This window comes from Sus scrofa, chromosome 6 (genome assembly GCF_000003025.6).
Source record: "Sus scrofa isolate TJ Tabasco breed Duroc chromosome 6, Sscrofa11.1, whole genome shotgun sequence".
Taxonomy (NCBI): Eukaryota; Metazoa; Chordata; class Mammalia; order Artiodactyla; family Suidae; genus Sus; species Sus scrofa.
Genome location: NC_010448.4, coordinates 111,224,306 through 111,246,091, shown reverse-complemented (window position 1 = coordinate 111,246,091; position 21,786 = coordinate 111,224,306). Strand labels below are relative to the sequence as shown.

General features: G+C 43.3%; 1 protein-coding gene and 1 long non-coding RNA gene across 3 annotated transcripts in view; one reads left to right on the top strand and one right to left on the bottom strand.

Annotated features, from left to right (window-relative positions):
- The window catches only part of LOC100514905, a 30,393-nt gene extending 18,719 nt beyond the window's left edge, over positions 1-11,674 (bottom strand). Inside the window, exons 1-2 of one of the 2 annotated variants that reach the window (XR_002345073.1) lie at positions 10,715-11,674; positions 4,800-4,877 (exon numbers count right to left, since the gene is read on the bottom strand). This is a non-coding gene — a long non-coding RNA (uncharacterized LOC100514905). The remainder of the gene's footprint in view (positions 1-4,799; positions 4,878-10,714) is intronic. The other variant, XR_002345072.1, reaches the window with a different exon arrangement.
- The window catches only part of KCTD1 (potassium channel tetramerization domain containing 1), a 189,676-nt gene continuing 176,113 nt past the window's right edge, over positions 8,224-21,786 (top strand). The window contains exon 1 of the mRNA XM_005653406.3: positions 8,224-9,159. Coding sequence (XP_005653463.1) covers positions 9,151-9,159 — 9 coding nt within the window. The 5' untranslated portion in view covers positions 8,224-9,150. The remainder of the gene's footprint in view (positions 9,160-21,786) is intronic.

Below are 21,786 nucleotides of genomic sequence, written 5' to 3'. Positions count from 1 at the left end.
AGTGACACTCCTATAGGAAATGAAGGAAGCAGGACAAAGCTGTGTTCTTTCTCTTTAAAATCTAAAAGTTTCTCTTGCTATTGTTTCCAGAACCAAAAAATCCATTTCTGGGAAATGAAAGGGCACCAATAAAACTATAACAAACTACTATAAGGCCTAAGGAAGTGGGTGTTTAAGCTGAATAGACAGATCCAAGCATCTAATGGCCACAGGGAATTAAGCAAGAAAACTAAGGCTGTGGCTCTGTGTGGTTGATCCAACCCAACCCAAGCCCCAAGAGAAGTTAAAAAGTAAAAACATGGATTTTCGGTTTCATGAATTCTAAAAACAAGGCATCCAGTTCTTTGATTCTCTCAACTCGTGTTATATTCATAACATGAGGCAAACGATTCAGTTTAGTTAATTATTTCAGTAATTTGCAGCTAGTTGCAATTTTGCATTTTTAGGTTCAAGGCCATGTCTACAGAATGACAAACATATAAGGTACATCTAAAATACTGCCAAACAGCAGCCTGTTTTTTTGGGTTTGTGTGTGTGTGTTTGTTTTGCTTTTTAGGGCTGTACCTACAGCATATGGACGTTCTCAGAGTAGGGGTTGAATTGGAGCTACAGCTGCTGACCACAGCCACAGCCACAGCAACATAGGATCTGAGCTTCGTCTGTGACCTACACCACAGCTCACAGCAATGCCGTATCCTTAACCCACTGAGTGAGGCTAGGGATCGAACCTCATCCTCATGGATCCTAATTGGATTTGTTTCTGCTGCGCCAGGATGGGAACTCCCAGCAGGCTGTTTTGCCCACATAATTCCAAGGGTCCCGACACAGATGCTTTCTCTTTGATATTTCTCTTTACTACCTACGGTTTACCAATGGGGAAACTGGGGGGGGGTAAATTAGGGGGATGGGGTTAACATGTACACTCTACTATACATAACATAGATAACTAAAAAGACCTACTGCACAGGGAAATCTACTCAATATTATGTAATAACCTATAAGGAAATCTATCTATCTATCTATCTATCTATCTATCTATCTATCTATCTATCTATCTATCTATCTATGATATCTATCTATCTATCTATCTATCTATCTATCTGATTCACTTTACTATACACCTGAAACTAATGCAACATTATAAATCAGCTATACCCCAATAACATTTTTCTTGAAAAAGGGTAAGTTTTAAATTTTGTTTTTGCTGCAGACCAAAGATTGAGTGCTTCCCATCTCCCCCCAGAATTCTTTAAGTAAGATTTACTGAAGGGAAAAAACCTGGAACAACTCAGCAACTTCCAGCGATTTGATCTAACTCAGAATATCCAAGTTTTCATAACACCGAGAAGCAATGTGTAAGGAGTGTGGGCATTTAGCTGAGCTGGGTTCAGAATGGTGAAGTGGTCTGAGCTCACACCTGAGATGGATCTTTACTGTGATGCTGTGGCCAATAAAGAGTGTTTGGGTTTTCTGTCCCACCTCTGGGAAAATAGTCACCCTCAGATATAACTTATTTGCTATGTGTTATGGATGTAAAGGAGACTAAGAAGAAAATTGTAACAGGAGAGAATAAATCTGACTCCATCCATATTAGATCTGTTTCTTTTACTTTAACCTTTGTATTCTGTTGCTTTTTTTTTTTTTTTTTTCCAGTTTAAAATGTTGCCTATAGCCTGAAATATACAGGATAGCCCATTCTCAAGGCTCTGACCTTTAAGGGTATAACACTTTTCCACTCATAGAGAGAGAAAAAGTCACAGAACAGGCAATAACATTTGTCTATTTAGGGATTTGACCTACCTGGACAGCTCCAAGAACAAAGGATTCTTACACCAAGAGGTTTGCAACAACCAATCAGGTTCCTCCCTCACCTTGCCTTTAAAACGCTTTGCTGAAACCCTTTGGGGAGTTTGGGGTTCGGGAGGCATGAGCCACCCATTCTCCTTGTACGGCCCTGCAATAAACCATCCTCTGTCCCAACTCCAACATTTCAGCATTGTTTGGCCTCACTGCATGTTGGGCACACTAATTTGCAAAAAAAAAGAAAAAAAAAAAAAGAAAAAAATTGTAACAAACTTTGAGAACTGGATGCATTGTTTTGTTTCATTTTGTTTTACCCTATTGTACTCCCTACCCCCACACCCAATACATTTTAAAAGAGGTATTAGTACAGCTTTTTCTTTTTTGCTGAGGTAGTGGTGGTAAAATATAGGTAAGTTACCATTTTAATCATTTTTAAGTACACAGTGAAGGAGCGTGAAGTGCATTCATTTGCTGTATAACTCGCACCATACTGTCTCCAGAGCTTTTTCTCTATCCATTGAACGATAACCACATTCCATCCTCTTCCCCCGCTTCTAGTAACTACTAATCAATCTACTTCCTATCTCCAAATTGGACTACTCCATGGAAGTGAAATTAGACACTATTTGTCTTTTGATCCCCACGAAATTTCGACATGAGAGAGCATCAAAAAAATTGGAAATAGCTAAACCCGAGGTGTACTAAGTAAAACGAAAATGACAGATCTACTAACACTGACCATGTTCCAGGTTCTGAAGAGGCTTCCTCTTTTTTGTTCCCACATAAAGATGTTTCATTTATATATATATAGTATGTATGTATGTATGTGTGTATATATACATATATATATATATATCTTTTTTTGTCTTTTTGCCTTTTTCTAGGGACACACCTGTGGCACATGGAGGTTCCCAGGCTAGGGGTCCAATCGGAGCTGTAGCCACTGGCCTACACCACAGCCACAGCAATGCAGGATCCAAGCCGTGTCTGCAACCTACACCACAGCTCATGGCAACACCAGATCCTTAACCCACTGAGCAAGGCCAGGGATCAAACTCGCAACCTCATGGTTCTTAGTCAGATTCATTAACCACTGAGCCACGATGGGAACGCCAAAGATGTTTTAAATTACATATTTGGGAGTTCCTGTCGTGGCGCAGCAGAAATGAATATGACTACAACTCCGATTAGACCCCTAGCCTGGGAACCTCCATGTGCTGTGGGTACGGTCCTAAAAAATAAATAAATAAATAAAATATTTGTTACAGAGCAAAGATTTAGCCCCTCCTGCTCCACCCCCCAAGCAGTAGACTTTTTACTGTGGGTAAAAACCTGGGGAAATTCTTGCAACCCCCTGCCCGCCTCATTTTGGGGAGATAAGGTGTCAGAGATGATCAGAATGCTTTACTGATCAAAAATCTTCAGAAGCAAACTGGCACAGCATTGTAAATCCACTATACTTTAATAAAAAAAAAAGTTACAAAAATCTTCAGAAGCAAATAACACAAAAGACTGATGACTTACTATCATTGTCTTATGAGCTCTTTCACAGAGGCTTTGTTTTGTGAGGGACATCAACAATTAGGAAAGAAAATAGACACACAGGCTTTGTTTTCTCAGCAGGAGCTGCTGTACATTTGGTACAATGGATACACATTTTTTTCTTTTTTAAAAATTAAGATATCCATTATCTACAAACCAACCTTAGAGGGACAGATTGAGGATTTTAGAATTTCATGTCTGACTCTCATAGCCAGATGGTCTTTACACAATTGACGTTCCCTATCATCGTTCATAATTGTTTCTTATCACTACTATCATTAATGATATTATTAAGAATAATGTCGAAGTCATTTAAGAGCCCATAGATTTTTTGATTTGCTCCCCACCTTCTTCCAGTGCCAACTTTAACTAGTCAGGCTTATACTCAATAAAACTTGAGAAACTGCTTTTCTCTCTTCATAACTTTACCTTTTTTTTTTTTTTCGATAACTTTAAAGAGACCACACAGAGTCTTGCTTCCCACAGCAATTGGTTTATAGTGGCTCTTACCACAACTTGATATGTTTGTTTCTTATTTTATTATTATTCTATTCTATTTTATTATTTCCTTTTTCAGCTGCACTCACGACATATGGAAGTTCCCGGGCCAGCGACTGAACCCTAGCCACACCTGCCACCTACACCACAGCTGCGGCAATGCTGGATCCCTAACCCAGCACCACAGAGACAAGCCAAAGCATTAACCTTCTGTGCCACAATGGGAACTCCCAATGATTATTTTTTGACCAAATTTTGTTGTTGTCCTTGGGTTGGCTTGTTTTTTAACTAAAATCGTATTCACGATTGTTTTTAAATAAATGCTGTATTTTTAATCATAGGATGACCCCATTGGATATGTTTTATAGGGTCTTTTTCAAGGGTGGAGCAGGGAAAGGTTTTTAAAAAATTGAAATATGACATCTGTATCATTAGTGTTTTAAAGTTAGTAATATGCTTAAGGCAGACTCATTATGGTTAGCAAAGCGGAGAGGTTCTGACACCCAAAAGATGCACGAAGGGATAACTTACATAAATGTATATGGTGCCCCCGAGGGGCCTCAATTGTATTATAGGGTTTCTCATGAACAGTCTTGGTTCAGACAGAATAACAGTGAAGCAAAGCTAAGCGGTTCTCTACCGGATGAACTGTGTATGAGACATATCACCCTGCAAACAGAGGTACCTTTTAATGCCAGCTAGTTTACTACGAGGCACTGAAATATGAAATAGAGCAAAATATTTAATAAAATGTCTATCATTAAAAAGCTCTCCTTAAAAGAACCGCTACTTAGCTTTTGAAATGGACAGACTATGGAACAGTATGAATATCTTATGTTCTAAAGCTTGGGAAAGAAGAATATACATAAATTGGAGAATGGAGAAAATTGGGTAATAACACTGTGATTGATTGATTAGACGATTTGTTAAAGATGTGGATCAGCCCTGAAGTTTACCTCTCTGATTTTCCAAATTGTATTTTCTTTTTTCAAATTTTGTTTTTAAAGCACTTGTTTGTACCGATTCTGTAACTTCTGAAAGGCAAAAAGCAAATAATTAGAAAGAAAGATGTTCATGGCAGAATTCTAGTTGAGTCCCATTTCTTAGGCAAACAATTATACAAAATGTTTAATTAATTGTTTTCCATGTGTGAGACAGTCTTGTCAAAATCAAGGATCCTCAAAGGAACAAAAAAATCTTACCTCATGAACAGCACTATCAATATATGATATTTCATTCCTAATTTACCATGGAGAAAAACCTCATTTCTCCCATTATTTTACATGAAAAAGTGAGGTGTCTGCATGATTTCTAGATGAAATAATAAAATGAAATTTAGCATTCTTTAAAAAGATCAGCCACAGAAATTGCAATAAATTGGGAATCTCCCATTGCTTAAATGTCCTTGTGGGCTACTAACTTAAACAGTAATACTTCACTATGGAACATGTTATTTATTCAACAACTGCTACAAACCCCAATGATCACACTTGCTATCATTTATTAAGAATGAGGCACAATTCCAAATACTTTCCACATATTATCCCATTTGACCTCAGAACAAGGCTTCCAGTTGGGAATGTTCATTCTTATTTTATGCCCAAAGAAACTAAGGATCAGGTGGTGCCGAATGTTGCAGAGCTATGACTGTAACTCAATTAGAGGCATAAAATCTATTTGCAATTATTTATTTGAAATAAAGGACATGAATGTCCAGCAAGGAATTTGAAATGCTGTAAGAAATATCCATGCTCCCAATTCTTTCTTCACACAGTGACTTCCTTGCCAACAAATGCATTTCTCTATCAAATACGACTATTTCAATGGTGGTCAGGGTATTCCACCATGCTTAAGTTTTATTTCTGCATTTGCCTTCTGCGTTGCTTCATATTATGAGATTATAAGCGATAAACTTTGATAAAACACCAAACTGATTTAAGGGCCTCAGTACAAGGACTTGGTATCTGGTTCTACTCAGAATTATGGATAAGATGAAACTGATGCCCATCAGCAGATCCACCACTGTTAGAAGAGCTACCTTTTGGAGTTCCCTTGTGGTGCAGCGGGTTAAGGATCCAGCAGTGTCGCTGCAGCAGCTCAGGTTGCTGTTGTGGCGTGGGTTCCATCCCTGGCCTGGGAACTTCCACATGCCACAGGCACAGCCAAAAAAAGAAGAAGAAGAAGCAGAAGAAGAAGAAGAAGAAGATCTACCTTTTGGGAAAGTGAGATACATAGACTTTAACATGGACAGTGATACAAAAAAACACATCTATTTTCCAGAGGTTAATTATAAACAGATGGTGGCCAGGGCCAAACCTCCAGGAATCACAGACCATTCTGTTTGAGCTTGTTAATGCTTCTATTTAACTCCAGGAAAATGTGCACATTCCACAGTGTTATGGGGAAGTTTCAGGTTGGCTGATAAAAAACAGGTGATTTCCTACCAAAACCCAGCTCCAAGATGAAATAAAACAACATAATTAGCTTCCTGTGTTAAAAAGCCTGTTGGTAGAGTTATAGGAGGATCCCACTGGAGCAATGATGGAAATATCGTCATTTACTGACATGAAGGGAGTAAAGCCACAAAAAGTGGCCGGGGATATCCGTACCTATCCAGGCTGAGCCCAAGAGCTGAGGCTTCTTTCTGCGCCCTGATGGAAAGCGCAATGGAAATTTCAACTGTGATCTTAGTGTGTGGCTGCTTCAGTGAAGGGGCTCTTCAATTTCACATTTCATCTCAGCAACTAATGTCCACATCTTGTCAAATTGCCACCAAGACTGTACCGCAGGGCTATCCCTGGACAAAGCCAAGATTTCTGTGCAATCTTGTGATTTGAGGGTTCGATGACGACGAACCAACCAAATGAGCTGTCCCCACGTTAATAGTAGAAGGGGCTGTGTGACCTGCGCCCCTTAAAGAACATCTCAATTGCTCTTCCTCAAAGGTCCTAGTGCTAAACTTTTTTTCTGCCAAACTCCTGGTTTCAAATCAAAATATCCTATCATTGTTTTCATGCCTTTAAAAACCAGTGGAACTCATTTTAAGCCACACCAGCAGAATTTAGAAGGCTGGGAAGTTTCCCAAGGTGAGTGCCTTCAGTGGGGGACACCACTCACCTTTCTTTTGTCCTGTCTCTAGCTGCCTAGGCTTGGCCCTGTCAGTGGCTGGCTTGTGACCCTGGGCAAGCTGCTTTCTCTCCTCATCTGGAAAAGGACGGGAAGGACCAGATGCCTTCCCCCCAAAGGGTCTTCCCAGCTTTCACATGCAGGATAATGACACACAGTTCTCCAGACTTAGATTAAGAGTCACTTTAGGTCATACCTTTAATGTATTAAGTCATATCAATGAATTGAGGAATGTTTTTTCTATGGTCTCTTTTCTTCTTATATCTCCTATGATAATATTTAGTGCCATTTGGGGGGCAAGAACAAAGTTTTTTAAATTGAATTTAGGGTTTTGTAGACATTGTAAAAATATTATTGCAGATCAGAGAATACATCTACCTTGTGTGAATGTTGGGGGGAGACTGAAAGAGTATGTGCAAAGAACAACATAATTTTGTTTTGTCTTGTAAGCCCCTCTATTTTTCTTTTTATAGGATATAGATATACTCAAAGCAGATGCCTATGTCATATGAACTTATGTTTAAAAGAAAAATCTATGAACATCCCTTTTTGTCGTGATGACATTAATCTCATGTCATAATAGAACTGATTGGACCAACAGTTTTTTTTAAAAGCTTGGCCCTTTCCTTTTCTGCTGGTACTGCAGTAGTTGCTTACCTTCAAGGTAAAATGATGGTTAAAAAATACTTCCTGTGAAATGCTGCCAATTGCAGGTATTCACAGGACCTATCTGGTTCTATTTAGGGTTTTTTCCCCCCTTTCTTTTTTTAGTATCCTTGGCCTTACAGCCTGGTCTTTTTCATAAGAAATGTCAGCAAAGTCTTTGAATTAATGAACTGTGAAGTGCTCAAAAGAAAAAAAAAAAAAAAAAAAAAAAGCCATTTCAAAAAGTATCCTGCATGGATATAACACTAATGGGAGGTGACCCTTGAGTTACAACCAAATATTCCACTTTAACTAAAAAGAATTAAGATAAGGACTGGCTCAGGCACAATCTCTTTGAACAAAGACCTAGAGAGGAAGGAGAAGTGATGGTCAGTGGGGGAGGTCAGAACTAGAGTAGCAATCTGGGGAAATGTGTTTATGTTAGAGTCTCTTTAGCTCTGTTGAGCAAATAATGGAATTATTTGCAAACCAACCCCCCCCACCCCCGCACCCCGCACCCCATAAAAGACACCAGGTGGAGGGAAGCAAAGAGAAGGGAGCCTGGGGAAGTATGTTTACAAGGGTGATCAAATAAACCTAAATGGTAGGTCCTTGGCTACACCTAGTGTAGGTTTTGTTTTCTTTTAATTTTGCTATTAAAAAAAAAAAAATGCGGTGTAACTCCTTCAATCTTTTTGCAATTCTGCATGGTTGAACATTTGAAATGAGTTTGTGTATCACCCCCAGGCACTGATTCAGACTTGATTGGGGCAAAGCAGACTGCATGTGCTTATTTTTATCCACGTCATTTGGGACATTATGTCGCCAAAGGAACCAAAAAATGTGCTGCTCTATTGCCAAATTATCACCTATCCTTTGATCAGACAGGGCGGTGATCCTCATCAACAAGTTGCACGACCTTAGTGTAACAGCAATGTCAGGTCAACTTGAGAAAGTGAAGAGAGAGCCCTAAACACAAATAAAAAGAAACAACCAACAATCCTTATAATTATCATCATCTGCTGCTTTTCCCTCTTTTGGCAAAGAAACACTCCATCCATTTGCAGAAATCGCCCGCGGAAACGTTACATCAAAACTAATCACAACGATTAAAATCAGCTTTTCTGTGCAAGAGGAGGGTAAAAAGCAAGTTGGAGGCTGGAATAAGACTGTTTTTCCACCAAAAAAAATCTGGAAAAAAATTTCCTATATGTATATTTATCTATACGTCTATGTAGAGCTTTATTTTTGAAGGAGATCAATTGTCTGCCCTGTGAACAGTTAATTTGATTTAAGTTTTATTTTGGAGATTGATTTAGACTGGAGGTACAGGCATGAGCTAATTGTATCCTGATCCTTGCCTTGAGGGGTTTCAAAGCCCTGGAGCAACTCTTCTCTGTATTTTGTTCTGTCTACCTTAGCCAAGCTATTGCATTTCTCTCTGGTGTGGCGAGCCGAGCAGATCGCTGGGAGAGAAATCGGAAAAGGGGGGAGAGGAAAAGGAAAAGGGGACTTGGAGAGAGACTTTGTGCTTCAATGTTTCAGGTAAGATCTGACGGTTTGGGTTTGTTATTATTTGCTAAGGAGGGTATGGCTGGGACTTTGGGCGCAACTCGCTTTTACGCATGTGCCAGGCATGGGGCGAGAGCGCGGCACACTCGCACACACACAGCCCGCCGCGGCGGCTCGGGAGCCGCTCAGATCCGCGGCGGGGCAGCGGCCGCCGCCTCCTCCGGGGCTGCTCCCGCTGCTCCCTGGCGTTTCTCTTCGAGAGGGAGCGGGCGCGAGTGGGGCGGAGCGGGCAGCAGGAGCGGGCGCGGCCGGGGCGGCCGGGAGCCGGCGCGCTGGGGCCGGGCTTCCGGATCTGGGGGCCCGGTTCCGGCTCTCGGAGCCGAGAGACCGCGGCTCTCGGAGCCTGTGCCAGCGCCGCCCGCCCGCCCGCAGCTCGCGCGCCAGCCTCCCCGGCGGCCGCTTTGCAGCCGCGCTCCTCCCGCCCTCCTTCCCCCCTCCCTCCTCGGCCGAACCGCGCGCGTCCCTTTCTTCCCCGGCGCCGAGCTCCGCGCCCGCGAACCCGCCCCGCCGAGAGCCTCCCAGCGCCCCGATCCCCGACCCAACGCCGCCAGCGGGAGCGCCCCCAGCCGAGCGCACGGCCCTGCAGGGCGCGCGGGGTCGGCAGCGCCCGAGGCTCCGCTCGAGCCCGGGGGAGACCGCCGTCCCCTCCCCGCAGCAGCCTCAGCGGCGCCCCCGGACGCCCCGTGAAAGACGCCATTGTGGCTGCTGAGCGGATTGGGCCCCGGGGCGGTTTTTTCTTTCCCCAGTGCCCGGGATGGACCGCACCGCTCCCCTTTGTGAGCGGCGCCTGGTGCCTAGCGCTGTCCGACGTTCATCTCCGGCCGGGCAGATCCGGATTCGCCGCCTCCGCCCACCCGAGCGCCTTTAAAGCCCCCTCCCACCACCCCCTCCCTCTTCTAGCCTCCCCCCCCCACCCCCGCCTCCCGCTTTGGGTGCAAACGTTTCATTTATTTTTAAAAAGCTCTCATTCCTCTTCCTCTCCACCTCCTCCCCCCGATAAAGGGCATGGCACGTGCTCCAGATTAGAAGTCTCCTTGGGAGGCGGGGACCGGGGAGGGGGCGCCGGGGTGGGAGAAGGATGTGAGCGCTGCAGGTAATGGCTGTGGCTTTGCAGCGCTTGCCTCTACTCTGCGATGCCTGCAGCGCCGAGTCCAGAGCCTGCATCCTTCCCTCCCCTTCTGGCGGCCAAGATTCCCTTAAAGGGACCGAGTTTCTTGGCCGCTTCGCGTCGCCAACAGTCGGAACTGGCGCTTGCGGCGCCGAAGTGGGCGGAAGGGATGCAGTTTGGCTCCTTTCTGACCTCTTTCCTCCCCCCAGTCCCCACCCCCGCCGCCCCTCTTTATTGAAATGTGAAGTGTGCTTCCTCTCCCGCCCCCCAGAGGGACTTGGCTGGAAAATAGAACCTGAGCCTCCTGGAAAAAGAACCGGGTGGGGGGCGCGTTCTTGAGAATTCGCATAAAAAGTGAGGTCTGGCCCCCCCAAACATCGAGGAAGAGGAAACTGGAGCCGTGGTGCAGGAAACCCTTACCTGGACGCGTGCTCCGCGCCGCCGCCCCGAGTACCGCAACTTCCTAGCTAGCGCGCGGGTCGACAGTGTCTGCCTTTGTGCTTTCGAACACTTGTACTGCCGTGGAAATGATTTTCTGGTATCAAAACGTTTTCACCGTGACTGTGCTTCGGGGGTCGGCTGGGCGCGAGCCAACTAAGTTAGCAAAGTTGGACGTAGGCTTTGTGCGTGGAGAAAAGCACGCACAAACTGTCCAGTATCCCCGCTCGTACCAGCGGCTTCCTAGCTAGGAGGTGCACCGCAGGAGGCTGCGTTACGTCTCAGATGCTAGAACTGGCTGCTTTCAAGCAAATCCTTGCCGCGCGCGCGCGCGCGCGCGCGCGCGTGTGTGTGTGTGTGTGTGTGTGTGTGTGTGTGTGTGTGTGTGTGGTGGAACTGGGAGAGACATAACAGTTTAACATACTCATTCTTTAAGAAACGTTTGCCTTCTGTTTTCAATCAACTAAGCTGGCAGCTAGAGATACAAGTTTATTTGAGAATACCCTCTGGGTACCAAGCATGCTTGGATTGTTTTAGCAAATTAAAAATGAGCAAAATGCTTTTACCTTCTCAGCAGTAGACTCCTTAAGAGACCTCCTGTTTTGTGCGTATGTGTATGTTTTTTAGAGAAACATTTTCTGTGTGTATCTCAAATGTCTTTTTAATGTGGAAAAGGAGAAAATAAAAAGAATTTTAAAGGCTGAGGCTGATGCCATAGAATGATTCATTAAATCTGATTTTACATCGAGGAATTTACCTGCGTATATGGGAATTTGTCGAAACTAATAGCTTACCTACGTGGTGAATTTGAAATAGTAGTGGATCCATTTGTCTCCTGGATAATGGGCAATGTGCCAGTCTAGTCCTCGTGTTTACATTCGTGTGGCAGTTGGCTTACCGTGAGGGGCTGGTGTTCAGAAGGCTGCACACTGACTACAACAATTTGGCTCAGGAGTCTCCTGCTGCTGCTTGAATAGAAAGAATTGTTAGCAATTGTTGTGATGACAGTAGGTTTCCTGTTTACTAATTAGGTTGCAGAAGTGACCACTGAATTTTAAAACTTTGCATCCCAGAGAAAACTTCACTGGTTTAGGCATTATGTTAATAAAAAGAAAGTCACTAATTAGGCAAAAAATATATACACTTGCCGGGAAGAAATTTTGAAATGGAGAGTGAATGATAGCTGACCAAAAAAAAAAAAAAAAAAAAAAAAAAAATCTCCTAGCTCAGTAATCAAAATGACTGCAGTGGTTTTGCTGTATTAATTATGCCTGAAGCCCAATATAAAGTTCTCTAACACACACTAGAGGTCTCTCTTCTAGCTGTAAAATTTTGGTAATTTTTTGCCAGGGCTTGCATCATAGGGTGAGAAATGATAGCTTGGTTCAGACTTATTTAAGTAATAGTGATTTTCTTGCTATTCACATTACTCTGATGTGAGGTTTGGAAGAATGTTCAGCAATTATTTTGCAAATTATACTACCTAAGCACTAAGAAAGTAACTGTAGTAAGACTTCTACTGCATGATGATGAAAACAGTTTCTTCAGTTTGTTGAATAGCATTATGGACTTTTTGGCATACAATTATCTATCCAGAGCGATTTGGTCTTAAATGTAACAGAATTTAAGCGAAAGATGTATTATATCAGAGAACTTTCTGAAAATTAAACTTCCATTTACCTCTAGGTTTAGCAATCAGTTGCTTGCACAAATGCTTTCTTATCTTGACATTTCTGAAATCAGAATGCTTATTTTCTAATCCTGAAATGGGATGTTTTCTGCTAAGTTATTTCCCCATTTACATTGCTTTTGAGGCAGTCAAAGGATGTTTGCTTGTAAACCATTAGTTCACCAAGGCCTTTATTAGCTGGATCTAAAACTGCATTTCTGAACTTTTTTTTGCACTATAATTTATAATTTCCCAAGCAAATGAAGCTTTTATTTTCTTTATCTTTAGAATGAACTATCTTGGGGGGGGGATGAAGTTTTTGGATGCTGGCATGTATGCTTATTTTAATAGCTCATGCAGCATCCAGAAAGAATTTTTTAAAAATTACTGCAGAAATGTGAAACAATTCAGTTTTCCTAGGCACTGTAATAGCGCATGGATTTTCATTCATAAAAATGTACTAGATGTAAAAGTCACATTAGGCTTGTTGATGATTTTGGTTTGAGATAATCATGCAGAGAGCAAAACAGAGATTATCCTTTAAAAACAATAAGCCGGTATTCATTAAGCTCATTCATTCATTCAACAAATATTTACTTGTGCCTGCTGTATGCCAGACACAACACTAAATGCCCAGAGACACGGTGGTAAGAAAAGGCACCGAGTCCCCATTCTCCTGGAATTTATGATTCAGATAGTGAGACAGATGTTAATCAAACGGTTGAATGAAGAACAGAGAATAGCGCTTTGAAGGAACAGAAACATGGGGCTCTGTTAGTACTAACCATAGAGGGGCAGAATCGCCAGGACTGGGGTCAGGGTTCTAGGGAAGAGGTGGGGACAGGAGAAGCAGAGAGAGAAGAGGAAGTAAATTCCAGGCAGAGGGAAGAGGGAAGGGCATTTGTTTGCCAAGCCGGGAGAGGCATGGCCAAGAGAGAGGCACTCAAGGATTAACTAGCTGGAGCTGAGAGCGGGTGAAGGCAGTGACGAGGTTGCAGGCAGCGGGGACAGGCCTCTCGTCTTAACCCTAAGAGCAGGGTGAAGGGGTGAGCCGGGAGAATTGGGAGGGGGGCAGCAGTGACATAATCAGATTTGTGTTTTGCAAGGATAATTCTCACTATGAGCAGTGAATGGAGGAGCCCAGAGTGGATGACATACAGCTCTTGGAAGGGGATTCCAGTCCTCCAGGCAAGAGAAGGTATAGCTGGGGTGAGGGCTGTGGCAGGGGAAACAAAGAGATGGGTGACCTGTTTCAAAGGCGCAATTGACAGGATGTAGTAAAGGCTTGGTGATGGTCAGCAAGGAGAGTGAGAGCTGTCAGGTGGACCCCTGGGTTTCTGACACATTAACTGAAAAGGCCTTGGGATTCTGAAGATGGCATCGATTTTGTACATTTCACTTTAGGTCCAGTAGCCAGAATGAGGAGCATCAACAAGCCTCACTCACATCCTGCATAATCAGTTCACATGGGAATTTGTTCACCGGTCGTGTATGGAGCCCCTAGTGTGTCAGGCAGTGATCTCCCTGCTCTTGTCCTCTTATCCAAGATGCCTTTTCCTTTAGGTACTGCACCATGATGATTCATTTCTCCAACTCCGGAGAAGTTGGAATGCATCATTGAAGTAGACCTGTGTTTAACCTTCTGAAACAAAATCAAGTCTTACCTTAGAGTGCAAATTCACTGTGCTTAAAATTACTATGAAAATGAATTAAATGACTATGAAAATTAACTGTTCCATCATGCTTTCTAAAAGCCCATTTCCATACAAATAACCAGCAAGATTACTGCAAATCATTCATTGAAAAAAAATTAAGCACCTTCACATGATCAAGCTTGGTCTTATTTGAGTTTACTCAGCTCTGCTTTCTCCCAGTTAATTTGACTTTACTGTGTTTGTCCTTTGCGTGTCTGTAACTTTTTGTACTGATCCTTGGCTGGTCTTGTCTCAATGCAGCATTTTCATACTTTTCCTTAAGTGGACATTTGTGTATGTGTGTTTTGTTTTTTGGGTTTTTTTTTTTTTTGTCTTTTTTTTATCTTTTTAGGGCTACCCCCAAGACATATGGAGCTTTCCAGGCTAGGGGTCTAATTGGAGCTGCAGCTGCTGGCCTACACCACAGCCACAGCAATGCACATCCTTAACCCACTGAGCGAGTCCAGGGATCCATCCTGAGTCCTCATGAATACTAGTCTGGTTGGTTACCACTGAGCCACAATGGGAACTCTGGACATTGTTTTTGGTATTTCTAATATCTTGTATTTTATATTTGTTCTTCTTTATCTACCATCCCCCCCCAATCCGGCCTCACAGACATTTATAAAAATAGGGAAATAGTGTTTTGCCCAATATGTTATTCACCATCTAAAGTGCATTGGCTGATGAACGGTTGGTTAATTTTTTTTTTTTTTGGTCTTTTTTTAGGGCCGCACCTGCGGTACATAGAAGTTCCCAGGCTAGGGGTCGAATCGGAGCTGTAGCTGCCAGCCTACACCACAGCCACAGCAACTAGGGATCCAAGCCATGTCTGTGACCTACACCACAGCTCACAGCATCGCTGGATCCTTAACCCACTGATCAAGGCCAGGAATTGAATCCACATCCTCATGGATATTAGTTGGGTGTGTTACTGCTGAACCACGACGGGAACTCCTGGTTAATTTTAAGTAATCTAAAATTAGGCATTCAGTTTTTCTTTCAACATCAAAATGTATTAGAAAGAGAATTTCAAGGGGGAAAAAAATCTATGAATGCTTTGTAATATTTTCCCCCTTTCTGGGTGTACTCCTTCCAGGAATTTCCAGGTTGGAGCTCCTTCCAAAAAATTTGGGTTTTAGTCACTTCCAGGAAACACTTTGAATATCACTCTCTGCGTTGGAGTTTGAGACACCATTGCAATTCCATACCATACTTTTCTTGGTCTGGCTCTGGTTGGAAAAGCATCTTCCTTTTAACCAAGTCACTTGGGCATCCATTTCTTCTGTATATATGGGAATGATTAGTATCTCACCAACCTGCCTCATAGGACCATTGAGAGGAAAAATAAGTACAGCAAACTCATCTGCAAATAGGTAACTTTTCTGAAGGACTCCACCCCCTCACCCCCCACCCACCACCCTGCCCCACGGGAATTCTGACCCCTTACTGCAAGTAACAGAGGCCAGTCTGGGCTACCTTACGGAACCCCCCAAACAACACTGTAAGGCTACCCCCATCTCACAGGTGAAAGAGCGAAGGATTAGAGAGATCATGTGACTTGCCTGAGGTCAAAGACTAGGCTAGTGGCAGAGCAGGGATTCTAGCCCAGCACCCTGCCATTAGGCACTTTTCTGATAGCTGCTTCGCTCCTGACTCTTTCTGTCCTGTAGCCAGACCTGAGTGCTTTGCATAAACACTAGGCACACAGCTCGCTCTTTTCTTCCACCAGCTTCTATTCATCCTCTCCTCTCTTCTTCCTTCCCCCACCCACGCCACCCACCCTGGTATGTCCCCACTTGTACCAGGACTCCTCTTCTACCAAGAGGGAGAAAAAAATAAAAAGCAGTTTGAGATTGCTGCAATCAGACACCCGAATTACTCTTTAACTCGTGCTGGGCAAGTCCATCACTCTCACATCCACTGTCATGTTGGCCAAAATACAGATTTGCTCTCTCTCCAATGAGACTTGACAACAGGGCAGGTCTTGCTGCCCACACCAAGGCTGCTGTTAAGAAGAAGAGTTATGAACTGAAAAGAATGTTAACTAGATAGATTTCAAATGCCTGCTAGAGGAAGGGATATTCGTTCTGATAAATCTTCCCAAAACACCTACTGCTATCATCACTTACTGTTTTGTAGCACTTTCACGTTGCTGGAAATCTGTAACTAATGGAACAGAAAATATGTGTGAAACAAAAGACCCAGACTCTCTCTGTGAGGGAGCTACACCGGTTCCATGTTCTCAACATTTCTCTACCTGCCTGCTCCTGCTACCCCATATTCAAATCCCACTTCAGCGTTTCCTAACTGGATTGCCATGGATAAACCAGTGCAATATCTCTAAGCTTCAGTTTTCTGAACTATAATTGAGATAGTAATAGTCACTGTAAATGAGATAATATGAGACAATTATAAGTGAGATAATAATAGATCCTAGGGTTGTTCTGTGGATTTTATTGGATATCCGTGCCTGGCACATAGTAAGCACTCAGAAAATACCCTTTTTTTTTTTTTTTTTTGTCTTTTTGCTATTTCTTTGGGCTGCTCCCATGGCATATGGAGGTTCAGGCTAGGGGTCGAATCAGAGCTGTAGCCCCCGGCCTACACCAGAGCCACAGCAACATGGGATCCGAGCCTCGTCTGCGACCTACACCACAGCTCACAGCAATACCAGATCCTTAACCCACTGAGCAAGGCCAGGGATTGAACCCAAACCTCATGGTTCCTAGTCGGATTCATTAACCACTGCGCCACGACGGGAACTCCCCAGAGAATATTTTTAAGAGAAGAGACTATGTTTATTCATCTTTGCTTCCTCAATTCCTGATGCAGTGCACACAGGATAAGTGCTCCAGAAATAATTATTGGGTACATGAACACAGAATTTCAGAGAAGACAAGAATAAAACCAGGGGGGTAATTTCACTTCTCCTTTTGCCTTTGACAAGAGGGTCCATGTTCTGTCAAATGCCCTTGCCTGAGAGATAGGGGCCTTTCCTGACCAATTAGATCAGCCACTTGGGAACAGACCAAATTGGATCCAGAGAAGTATTAATGCTGAACAAGACAATGCTTCAAAGACGTCATCAGTTTACCTTTTGGTGACTCACATGAAGGTCCTTCTATGTGTGATTGTCATGAAACTTCCCAAATATGCAGACGTTTAGAACTGATGAAACTGTGAAATGATGAAACCACTAGGTTCTGAACCCACAGTGAAAATCAGCGAGTCTGTTCATTGTGCAGCAAACAGCAGAACTGGTCTGATACCCATTCCATCCAGCAGATGGCAGCGGTACCCAGTCACAAGCCAATTCTCTGAATAGCCTCTGGTCTTGCTCTTAGTTTCTCACCCTTGCCCCACCCTCTGTAGAAAAGGATGTCTGGGCCAACTTTAAAAACCTCCCCTGGCTCCTTGGCAGGAATATCTGAGGCTCAGCAGGGCAGCTGGAAGAATCCACACCTCGGAGTCACCCCTTTCCCCTTGTGCTGTGGGACCCGCAGGGGAGAGAACACAGGCAGGACTTTTAGAATCAGCTCACTGCCTCTTTCCCAGAGATGAATCTGAACTCTATTCTGTTTTCTCAGAGCAAATCCACAGAAGGGAGTGCTGTCAGCCTCAGCATCTGGGCTGCTACCACATGCTGTGGGTTGAGAGCATCTGGAGTTGCCAGGTAGTCGTCAGGAATTCTAGAAAAGGCGATAACCCACGTAGGGAGACATGTGCCTCCCCCAATGGAAGTGTCCTGCACAACTAAAGACCCTAGTGCGCTAGTGAAATAGGCTTCGGTCTTCAGGTTGCTCAGAACTGTGGACCCGCTGATAGCCGTGAGGCTCTCGACCTTGGCTTCATTATCTATACAAATAAAGGTACTCAGAAGGTTGTGGTAAGAATTAACTATGTAACACCAGGACAATGCTTTTATGTCCCAGGCTGTTTTCTAAGGACTTTAAAGAGTATGGTCTTGTCGAATCCTCATCCGTCATTCCAAAGGGCAGTACTCTTCAATATCTCCATTTTTTTTTTTTAAGGGCCACATCCAAAGCACATGGAAGTTCCAAGGCCAAGGGCTGAATCCGAGTTGCAGCTGCCGGCCTGTGCCACAGCCACAGCCAATCAGGATCCGAGCCGCATCTGTGACCTACACCACAGCTCAAGGCAACGCCGGATCCTTAATCCACTGAGCAAGACCAGGGATCGAACCCGCATCCTCATGGATCCTAGTCGGGTTTGTTAACCGCAGAGCCACAAAGGGAAGTCCCGATATATCCCTATTTTTGAGACTAGGAAGTCAAGGCCCGTCTCATATGGGTGAACATGAGGGACAGGATTTGAATGATGCACTCAGGCTTCAACGTCTGTGTTCCGAGCTTCGGGGCACTACTGTCTTACTAATGATGATTGTTACTAATAGCTAATAGTTAATGAGCCCTTTCCTTGTGCTAGGAACTTCACGTATGTTAACCCCTCTCATCCTCTCAACCACTCTAGAAGGTGGATGCTATTACTTTCCCCATCTTATCAAATGAAGAAAAAAAAAGTTTATTCTGTGCCCCACTCTGTAAGAAACACAGAAAAATAAATTAATGGTGAGACTGTATTTAAGCACTAAATGGCCAGTCCCACTGTAACTGCCACAGTGATGTAGAGCTAAGAGAAATCAACGATGAAAATAGATGGGATTATGTTCCATTGTATAAGATGAGGCACGTGGGAACATGTGAAATGTCTTACCCTTTAAATTTTCCATCAGCGCCCTTAGAGATTTATATCCATGGAACCATTTTCAGAAATGAGGACTGGCCTGTAAAGATTGGGTTTGGTCCCATTCCTGTTGAGCACTGCTTTCCTCTCCTGAGAGTCATCTTCATGCTTTTATGAGGAGGCAGAAAGATCCAGGTGCTTTGCTAAATAGCCTTCCTCTCTTACCTGAGGGCCAGTTCTTAGCACAGTTCTTTTGCCTACAAGTTCCAGGAACTCACAGTGGTCAAAGAAATTCACCTGCCATGTGAACTAACTCAGCCTCTTCCTGATCAGAAAAACCATCCAAGTCTGGGATGGAAAGCAAGTTTTAGAGTCCAGAATCTGATGGCTTTGGACTCTATTTTCTGCCAGATGCCCTACTACATGAGATTTGGAAGAACAGACAACTCTTTCAATGAAGGCTAAAGTTTTAGAATGAAGGCTTCCTCACTGGCTAACAAAACTGTATTTCAAAAATCCAAAGTATCTGAGAGGTGGACCATTCTGTTTGCACAAGTCAAACTAGCTCTAGGTTCTAGACTTACCTCCAATGTTTGCTCATCTCCTTAGTAGGAAGAGTCACATAGTTCATGATCAATGGAGCTACATACAGGACCTGCAAGTCATGTATATTTCTGGGCAGTGAACTAGGGCTGAGGGAATGAAAAACAAAATAGAAATTCTACAACTTCCACCTTAAGAAATCAAGGGCATTTTTTTTAATCACATTTTTCTTCCAAATAAGCCTTTGTGCTCATGCAAATCTTTGCACAATGTGATTCTTTCATTTCTGATATGTCTTTATGTCTAAATGCATTAGAAACTAAGCATATTTCTAGCTAAAGCACTCTTAAAAGCTCAATCATTCAGTTCTGCATAATTGTTGAAGGGTCTTCTTTGTTTCTTTTTCTCTCTTAAAAAAATTGAGTCAAGTACATTTTTAGATTTAGACTTAGATTCAAATTTTTCTTTTGAAAAGAAGCACCCAGATTCCTTTCAAAGTAATAGATTTTTTTTTTCATTATGCAGTTGAAGCATCCACATATTCCAGTTATTTTTGACAGCCCTTCTGTAAACTTTAAGTACATGGTAAACATGTTTCCAAATTATTCTGCTAAGGAGTATGGCAGGTACATTTTTTAATCACTTGAAAATCATACCATTTGATAACTTTCTCTATTAATGAAACAACCATTTATCAGGGAAGTTCACAGAGTGCTTCTGAGCCAATCAATTTCTAAAGCTCTTTGCAAATAATTTCTTTTAAAATCAGTTTTTAAATATAAATTTAGGGAGTTCCCATTGTGGTACAGTGGAAATGAATCCAGCTAGTATCCATGAGGGTGCAGGTTTGATCCTTGCCCTTGCTCCGTGGGTTAAGGAGCTGGCATTGCTGTGGCTGTGGTGTAGGCTGACAGCTGTATCTCCAATTCGACCCCTAGCCTGAGAACTTCTATATGTCATGGGTGCGGCCCTAAAAATCAATCAATAAATATAAATTTATATAGCCACGCATATAATACATATACTTAGGGTCTGTTTTGGGGTGATGACCTGGTTTCTATATGATCTATCTTCTCATTTTCCTTTCACTTGTTGTCTCCCTTTTGGACCCCATAATTACTCTTTGGTACCTCTGTCAAAGGATGGAAGGGAGGGAGGGAAATAAATTTCAAGTCCATTTCTTTCTTTCCCTCTCCCCCCCACAACTTGGCAAAGTACAATGGTGAGGATTCTGCTCTGGCTCCTGCTAACAGACATAACAGTGTGAGTGATCCAGAGGGATGGGCACTCCAAAGTCATTTTTATTAATATTTTGATGTGACGGAGTCGTTAAGTGAGGATAAAATTTTGCAATCTTCATGTGCACAGGACTATTGGACATATATTTTCTTCTGCATTTCAATTTCTGCAGTTGTACTACATGACGTCAGCATTCACGTGGATGACTGAATGCATCCCTTAACAAAGAGTCTTTTCCAGCTATGAACATGAATCAGTCTTTTCCAAAGTACTTTCTAGCTCAGTGATTCTGGACTTCTGTTTGCATCAGAAGCACCTGGAAAACTTGTTAAGATACAGATTCCTGGCTCCACCTTGAGTTACTGAATAGATGGGTGGGGGTGGGGGTGCTGAGTAGTTGCTGATGCTGCTCTTCTAGGGACCACACTTTGAGAACCTTTGTTCTCGAAAACAGTAGGTGCTCCCGGAGGGACATAAAAAGGCTTCGTCAGTGACATAAATACAAGAGTTTCCGTCATGGTGTAGCAGAAATGAATCTGACTAGGAACCATGAGGTTGTGGGTTCGATCCCTGGCCTTGCTCAGTGGGTTAAGGATCCAGCATTGCCGTGAGCTATGGTGTAGGTTGCAGACATAGCTCGGATCTGGCGTTGCCGTGGCTCTGGCGTAGGCCGGTGGCTACAGTTCCGATGAGACCCCTAGCCTGGGAACCTCCATATGCCTCAAGAAGCGGCCCTAGAAAAGGCAAAAAGACAAATAATAATAATAGTAATAGTAATATGCTCTCTGCTGTGGCTTAGCAACATCCAGTTAGTCAGCACCTAGCGATCAGGCACTGTGGGGATCCCCTGCCCCAGGTGCTTGGACCCTTGCAGGAAACAAGATCTATGACGGTGCAGGGGTAGGGGTGCTGAGGGGGGGCATGTAAACAGAAAACAGAGGCTCAGTGGAGCTGGTTGGGAAGGCTTGCTGTAGGAGGTGTCAGTATAAATAGGTCTTAAAGATGAGGAGGCATAGCCAGGCTAGGACGGCAAAGCGAACCCCAAAATAATTTTAAAGGGTGATGAGGAATTAGCTCGAAACAGGGGTTTGGGGAGGAAAGCAGTGCACCAGTGGCCTCTTCCAGTGCCAGTCCCATCCTGCTCTATGGTCTCTGCGTGTTAGTCTGAGTCCACCACCCAGATTCTGCTGTCCTCTCTGAGT